This window comes from Pyxicephalus adspersus, chromosome 10, assembly GCF_032062135.1.
Source record: "Pyxicephalus adspersus chromosome 10, UCB_Pads_2.0, whole genome shotgun sequence".
NCBI lineage: Eukaryota > Metazoa > Chordata > Amphibia > Anura > Pyxicephalidae > Pyxicephalus > Pyxicephalus adspersus.
The window spans coordinates 23,287,869-23,296,847 of record NC_092867.1 but is presented as its reverse complement, the minus strand read 5'-3'; the positions used below and the strand labels follow the sequence as shown (position 1 = coordinate 23,296,847).

The window sequence follows — 8,979 nt, the reverse complement described above, 5'->3', positions numbered from 1 at the left end:
GTTTTAACCCTATAAAGATGTGTAAACCAAATAAACTAACCCACACTGAAGGTTTAATCTTATGCGATTTTTACATTTCTTTACTTGTTGTGAACAATCCTTTTATTTGTGGCACATTCAGTTTATTTGTTTAAAACGCCTGACTACCAACAAAAGTTTTAAGTGCTTAGCAGTAAGAAATACAAGTTACTGTAGTATGTGAATAATGGTAATGTTATGTGGAAAAAACTACTAGGATAAAAAGTAAAAACAATCTTTTTATTTAGAAACAGGCTTAAAAAATAAAAATAACAAAATAAAATAATAATAAATGTAATCAAAACAAAAAATCAAAAAGAAATTGCTTTATTTAATGAATTAAGAAAAAGTGATATATTAAAAACAAGGTTTCAATTATATTTTATTATTACCCAAGATTATTAGGTGCATGAATATATGCATGCAATAACTGACTGTTACACCTCTAAGTTTAGTAAAACTTTGTTTTTTGGCTATAGTTTACATCCAAAGAAGTTAAATAAAACATTTTCATTTTTATTTAGACTTACTTTTTATTTTTACACTTTAAATTTAGTCAAACTCTTTGCTGTCTAATTTGATTTAGTTTATTTTATCTTATGAGACCTATTGTAAGCTTAATGGCTTTTGCTAAAAAATAGATATTGTAACTTTTTCTTTAGATACATGAATTAAACACTGAGGATTGGAAAACATCTGGGATCAGGTGCATTATTCACTTAATTAACATTACACAAAATGATATCATAGTTATGTTTACACATTTATTATCTAATTAAAGCCTTCGGTATCAAAGCACAATGGCAGCTTCTCATTCCCTGAGGCATATTTTAGCAGAAAAGGAAAACAGCCAATTAGTGGTATAGTTGGGAAAAATTACATCATGTTAAGTTTTCCTTGGCTAGATACAAGTGATTCTAATAAGCAATCATCCGTATGTACTGCTTTTATTTATTATGAAAGAATTTTTACGTTTAAAGCCCAACTTCAGTCAAAACTTTTCTTTTGTTTGTGTTTAGGTGGGGATGGTTAAAAAAAACACTATTTTTTTAAATGTCTGAGTCAACATTAAGAAAAGTTCCTTTTAATTCCTCTCTGCATGATACCCAGTCAAATCATACCACCCAGAAAAAGAGTGGGACACTTGCCCAGAGTGGACACTGCAGTGATACTGTTTTAACTCATTTATTAGCTTCCAAAACTAGTTTTATTGTGAACAGCATGAAATCCTTTGGTAAATAAGCACCTGTGTTCCAGGTACAGGATACACAAGGGTACAACATAGGTTTTCTACCATTTTTTTGGATGTATCAGAAAAAAAAAATAATCTGTAAAGAAAAACAAAACACATGAAGTAGGCTTGAATAATTTACAAATGTTTTCAGTTTTCTTTTACTTCAATAAAAGTAATAAAAGGAGGAATGAGAAAATATAAACACATGAGACAGGAGAACGTGTATATAATCAGAAAATATATATAACATATAGTCATATAACACATAAAAAAAAAAACTATCCAAACCTCTTTTTTATTGCATCACGTGCAGCATTTTTTTAAAACCATCTATAAACTCATGATTTTTTAGAGTATAGATTATGGGATTCAATAATGGCACCAAGACAATGTATAAAAGGGCAAAAAATTTGTCTTGTTCTGGATTATAACTAGATGCTGGTCTCATGTATAAACATATGATGGTGCCATAAAATATACTAATACAAGTGAGATGAGAAGAACAGGTAGAAAATGCTTTTTGCCTACTGCTGGAAGATTTTATCTTTAATATTGTGGAGATAATTAAAACATAAGATATTAAAGTTAGTAGGAAAGTATGAAGAGTAAGAAGAGTACCCACAATGTAATTCATCATTTCAACTTTATTAGTGTTGCTGCAGGAGATTTTAAGAAGGGCTGTGAGATCACAGAAGAAATGATCAATACAATGAGAGGCACAAAACGAAAGCTTGGATAAAAGGACAATATGTCCAGTTGGGTCCAATAGGCCTATAGCCCAGGCTGATGCTGCAAGACCTTTACAGTGGTTTACGCTCATGATAGAAACATAATGTAGTGGGCAGCAGATGGCCACATAACGATCATATGCCATGACAGCAAGCAAGATGACCTCAGTACTAGCAAGAAAAATGAAAAGATATAGTTGGATCATACACCCTACAAATGAAATAGCCTTTTGTTGAGTGATTAGTGTCTTTAACAAGTTGGGCAGAATAGTTGAGGTGTAGGCAATGTCAATGACTGACAAGTTCATCAACAGTATATACATGGGAGATTGTAAATGTGAATTCCCCAAAATGACTAAAAAAATGGTCATGTTTCCAAAAATAATTATAATGTATAAAAGAAGAATTATTGTATAAATTGGTAACTGTAGAGAATTAATTTCTGATAAGCCTTGGATAAAGAACTCAGTTCCATTACCTTGAGCTTCAATGCTTCCTTTGTCACATGAACCCATGTCCACAACTGAAAGAAAAGCAAAAATATTTTTTTTTCATTAATATTTTATTTTGTTTCAGTAATTTAGCAATTTAAGGTGTAAAGTCATGAAATTGTGATCTGCTAATTATTGAACAGAGGTAGGCATAAAAGGGTCAGCTAAACCAATAAACATAGTTTCCATAGAAAAATTGTTTGCCAGGATTTGTAAACCATGTACTTGTTTATAAGAGTTCCTATATGGCGCGTCCTATCTCTTACTGGGACATACCAGGTGTTCTATATATCTGCTGTATTATACTGTTGTAGCTACTGGATCTATCAGAAGGATCAACAAATGGTGAAATACTACAGTATTTTTATATTACAGTATTAGCAATTGATTTTGTTCCATAGCACAGATTTTTAAATTGGATTTTAATAAATGACAAGGTGCTAAAAATTCTGTAGTAGGCCTTTTAGTTTACTATTCAAGTCATGAACTCTGGATTTATTAAAAAAGCCTCAGGCCATTACTTTTGTTCCTTTATGTTTTACAGGAATTGTCCCAAAATGACAAATGAGAAAATTGTTTAGCCAAATTGTCTGCTCACAAAAAAACTGAACAAAAGAGGATTTGAGATTTTAGTTTACTGGTCTGCATGGTGTCCTTTTTAATTTTTTCTTCATGCTACTTTATACAGGGCAATACTAGAATTGGGTATAGTAATGAGGTTTGCTCTAACACTGCTTAAAGCTGAACTCTGCTCTTTAAAATTACCCTCAAATGTCCCCATCTGCCCCTACTTAGTGTACCCTATTAGTTTATTTAACCTGACCTTGTACTATGTACTTTGTCTTCCTAGCCCATGTGATGTCATTAGAGAGGCTGGAAATGATCTGTCCTCATGTGTCAGGACAATAAATCCATAGTCTGTACCCTGTGACCAGAGACTGGGGACCTGTCAGTGCAGGGAAGGCAAGGATAATTTCTCATGGTCTCTTATCTCTGCACAGTCACACTACTCATCCTTTGTGCCACACATGGTTCTCTTGCCATTTAGTACTGTAGATTAGAGGACAATGATGACATTGAACCGCTCTGCCTTGCTTAGATTAAGTTTCATTGCAGCATGCGATTTTGAAGTTGCAACAGCACTACCTTGCAAGGACTCAAACCACTAGGAAGCATAGATTAATAGATTCAGCACCTGTAATGGCAGGTGCATAAATTGCATCCTTGTCTATTCAATTAAGACACAGCATAAGTGCAGTTTAATGTGAACAATGCCAGACATATGCAAAAACTAGAATACTTTAATACTCTCTGAACACTTTAAAATATTTTTAATGATTTTAGAAAGTATCCATGGTGTAGTTCGGCAAAAATTGCTTCAAGTTACTTTCAAAGAACTCATGTCTTCTGAGTTGCCTAAGATTTTTTTTTTACTATGACACAACTATGGACTTCGTACAGCACTGTGTAATATGATGGTGCTATATAAATATGGTGTAAAATTTTTATATACAGCACTGCATATGTTGGCGCTATATAAATCATGTTTAATAATAAAAGTTTAATAATAATATATTAATGTAATAATATGAGTTTAAAGGCAACCTACTATCTCCCTGATTTACTGAAATCAGAATAACCACCTCTCTTGTGTTAACACTGAGCCCTTACCTCCCTATCCCTATGCTGAGCTATCTCAAACAATTTTTACTAAGCTTTGCTTTTAGTCCTTCTTTGCTGCTGCTGACAAATATCACAAATCGTGGCTTCCTTGTACTACCTCTGTGCTCCTGCAGTCATTGCTTGTGTGACTCCACTGAGTTAAAAGCTACATACAACTGCTCAATAATTATTTTATGAATCAAGCAAACATGATCATCTTGATTGAAAAATCCAGCCTGGTGTGGTCATATGGCTACTTTTAGTACAAACCCTGGCAATTTAAAGAAATAATTTTGCAGCTTTTTGTGTGTTCTGATCTCCATGACCCTGACACTGAAAATGGATTGTGTATCAGTTGCATATGGCATATTTTCCACCTGCTTCAAACACCCAGCTTAAATATAGCCTCTAAAAAGCACTCCTCCTAATGCTTGCTATTATAAACAAATTGAATAATTTTAGTATAGCTTTGCCTTTCTTAGATTAAGTTTCAATGCAGCATGCTGTTTTGAAGATGCAACAGCCCTACCCTTCAAGGAGTCAAACCACTAAGAAGCAATGATTAATAGATTCAGCACCTGTAATGGCAGGTGCATCAATTGCATACTTTTCAATTAAATTAAGACACAGCATAAGTGCAGTTTAATGTGAACAATTCCAGATATATGCAAAAACTAAAATACTTTAATACTCTCTAGACACTTGTGTTTTTAAATTAATTTAGAAAGTAACCATAGTGGAGTGTAAGATTTTTTTTTTACATGATGAAAAGTTCTTTTAGTACAGTTGTAATTGGCAAATAATACATTGTAAATTTCCTTTTGTTTGGCAAAAATTGCTTCAAGTTACTTTCAAAGAACTTATGTGTCTTCTGAGTTACCTAAGACTATTTTAGCTGCTTTAAACTGCTTTTACCTTCCCACTCAAATATAGCCTCCAAAATGCACTCCTAATGCTTTCTATTGAGAGCAAATTAAACAAGTTTAAGTATTGCTTTGCTTAGCTTCAGTTTCAATGCAGCAGCATGTGCTGTTTTGAACAATTATGCCTGTTTTCTTGTGTTGCTTTGAGGTTTTACCACTTTTACCTTTTCATTTATCCATTTTGCACTGGACATAACAAATGGTATTGTTGTTAAAATGACCAGGGAGTTTTTTGCCCTTCAGACATATAAATACATGTAGATGTGTGTAAAATAGTTTTGTAGTGATCAAGTATTTTCATTATTCATATTGGCTTCTACTTTTTAAAGCCCATGTGCCTTTAAAGTTTAGGATAATCACAAAAATATTGATACATATCTGCTACAAAATCATGAATTAAGTTGCAACAACTCTACCTTGCAAGCGCTCAAAACACTAGGGAGCATTTATTTATTATTAGATTCAGCACTAGATTCAGCCCAATTGCATTAGATACTGCAATTGCATCCTTGTCAAATAAATTCAGACACAGCATAAGTGCAGTTTAATGTGAGCAAAAACTAGAATACTTTATTACTCTCTGGACACCTGTGTTTTAAATAAATTTAGAAAGTAACCATAGTGTAGTGTAAGATATTTTCATTTATGCTAAAGAGTTCTTTTAGTACATAAGAGTAGCTTTTCTGTTAAACAGTTCTAGTTGGCAAGTTATATAAATTTTCTTTTGTTTGGCAAAATAGATTAATTCTCAATGTTACATTACTGATATGCATTGCATCTAAATAGTGATTTTCATTACCAAAAATTGAATTTGTTTACAAGATATGTACTGGTGTTAAAAAAAAAAAAGACACATGAAAAAGTAGATATCATATTGTTACATTTAACAAAACATAAACATATATATAAATAATTATGTAAATGGAATTTTTTTGCATACATACTTTAGGAAAGTATTCAGTCAACTAAATTACATTTCCACTGCAGACAGTTTTAAGCCAAATGAACATATAATTTCTTTAGCATAAAACTTACCTACACAAAATAACATTTTCTTACTATATATTATGCTGCATGTGCAATTTGCAACAACACAGACACGGTTGCAGGCTCTAAGAAGGTACAAACAAACAATGTGTTTTATATAGAATGTGATTGTCTTCCTTAGGGAACTGATTATGAAATTCATTGTAGTTTACTTTTACTTAAACTTATACATTTTGTATCAAAACAAACCCTGCATGTTAAAGACCAATAGATTGTATTGCTTAATGCTAAATTAGAAATGATAATAGAGTGGTTTTATATATAGCATATATTGGATGGTATTATGACTGGTTATTCCTACTCAAATTTAATAGCATGTTTGTAGATTGGTTAAAGAGGATCTGAACTGTGAAGGTTTATCCAAAAAAAGACAGACAGCGGGCAAATGACTAATCATCAGTATCGCCTGTGGTCACCCTGGAACTTATCTTTCCCAATTACTGACTCACTGTGACTTGTTCCGTATCTCTGTACAAGACTTCTATTACATATCAGGGACAATCTGCTATTTTAAAAAGGAATTCTAACCAAAAGACATTGCTTTGGGACAATTACCCTTTCTAGTATGTATGTTAAGGTTCTCATCCAGGTCACTGTATGTCTAGTAGTCACTACATTTTTGTAATATAAGCCCAGAATAGCCCAGAATTTATATTCACACAGCAAAAACACATTAATCCAGTCACCATGGAATGAAAGAATACAGATATTGACTGTTCATGATAGGGAAATGTGAAATTAGAATAAAACTTTAAATTACATGTCAAAGGTCAGAGTAGAGATTAAAATTAGGCATTATCAGTGAAAGACAGATGGTGTTGAAGGTCTCTTTTACGTCTCTTGCAAACCAGTTGTCCAGAATCATTGTCCTGGAAAGAATGTCCATTTTCCTTCAGATCTAGAAACACTGCTGAATCTTGTCGTATAGCATTTGCCCTCTTTTTTGGATAATTCTTTTGTTAGGAATTTTTTTTGTCTCCCCAATTTACAGTTCCTTACATTTCTAACTACACAGCATTGCATACACCAAGTTACTTTTGTTTAGGTGTTCGATGTTTTGGATGTACACACTTCTGTATTTGAATCGATGGGCAACATAGCAACGTTTTAATCCATGGAAAAGCTATTATTGCACACCATTACTCTATAACCCTAAAACAAACTTCTTTATAATGTAGCTTACCTACTTTTTGTAGACCTACAAGAGCTTTCCTAAATATTTTAACTATGCAAAAACTCTGGTATTTTTGACTGAATTAGGAACACGGGGATAATGCGAGTTTGAAGCAATTACCTCTACCATTTTACTTTATTCTGTAATATAGCAGTTCTGTGAGCAGATTGATGTTATCTTGTGTGTAGAGGCAGGGCTTTCGTTTTCTCATGTCAGAGTCTCCAACAAAAACAGACAGCAGCAACGTAGTGATACTACTAAATCTCATTCCAAACCTCATGAGCCTAGAGTCAGGGGCAGCAGTGCCTTATTTTTACACTACCAAAATAAAGCTGATGTTGATAGGTGCAAGATTGCTTAGGCAATCTCACATACAAGGAAGTTCTATTTTTTTAGGAGGAGTTCTAGACAAATAGTAGAGTTTTTTAAAGTACTGCATAAACACAATGAACATTTTTAATGGTGCCTATAACGGACCAAATCTTCTTTTTATCAGTTCAGCTTTGCCTAACATCACCTGTCCCTTTCTGCAATAAAGCCCTCCCTGATCACAATTTTGAAGTGAAACTCCACTTTAATATCTAGATTCCATATGGTAATAGGCTACAGAAAATGCAAATATTTAATATTTATTATGGTCACTTTGATTAGGGAAGATAATGAAAATCTTTATTTAACTTAACACTTAAGCTTGGAAAGTATATTTGGCATTTTATATGTTGGGCATTGTGTAGAACTACCTATTTCACAGGACTCCTCTTTTCCCACTATTGACTTTATTAGTATTCGAATTCGAGATTCCATCACCCAAACAATATCCCCCTATTGGATTGAATAGTTGTCGAATCGAATAGTGAGATATTCGAGCAACACTAGTGGTTATTAAACTTAAACAGTTAGAATGATGGAAGTCTATGAAAGTAATTACAGTAAGTACCTTTATGTAAGTACCTTCATAGACTTCTCTCATACTAACTGTTTAGGATTGATAACCACTCGCCACCTCGATGTTGAGTCTTTGGCTTAAAATAATTTCATCGTTACCATTATTATTTTGATATTTTTCCAACTGGAAACCTTGATTCAGTTTAACTGCATCTGAGTTGTTTCATTTACAATCAAATGTGGTAATGTACAGAACCAAAATTAGAAAAAGTTGTCTATGTCCAAACATTTATTGACCTAACTGTATATAACATATTGAATGATAAAGTCATTGTTTATCATATTGCTGAAGTATCTTATTGATTATAATCATGTATATGAATGACCAATTGTAATTGAGTTTATTATTTATATGATCCCTATAGTCCCAGAGGTGGTACTCAGAGATCCCCTTGATAAAGCCCCTTAAGGGTGAAATGTGTCGGGGATAAGTCACAGTTTAACACCCTTCTTCAATCTGCATCAATAAGTGGGATTAACCGGGTTATGTACAACTTTCTGAGTTTGATTTTAGATTGTTACACAGCTATACTTGTTTCCTTCTTAAGTTTGTTGAATTTTTTTTTTTTTTTTTTAATATAATTTTTATTGAATTTTTTTCCAAGATAATACAGAGGACATATACAGCAAGAAATTATAAACAACAGAAAACAATCATAGACGCAGTTTAGTGTACATCAACATAAAACAGAAATAAAAGAGTAAAAGACAAATAGAAATAAACTAATAACCCACACAATGGCCAAGAGAATGATAA

At 32.6% G+C, this 8,979-nt stretch overlaps 1 protein-coding gene across 1 annotated transcript; it reads right to left on the bottom strand.

Annotated features, from left to right (window-relative positions):
* Positions 1 to 1,547: 1,547 nt before the first annotated feature.
* LOC140339958 (olfactory receptor 5V1-like) lies at positions 1,548 to 2,495 on the bottom strand. Its single transcript, XM_072424886.1, has one exon. The coding sequence runs from the start codon at positions 2,493 to 2,495 to the stop codon at positions 1,548 to 1,550; it is 948 nt and encodes a 315-aa protein (XP_072280987.1).
* Positions 2,496 to 8,979: the final 6,484 nt, after the last annotated feature.

Coding starts and splice junctions, on each gene's coding strand:
- LOC140339958 (XM_072424886.1), bottom strand. CDS start 2,495: ATGGGTTCATGTGACAAAGGAAGCATTGAAGCTCAAGGTAATGGAACT.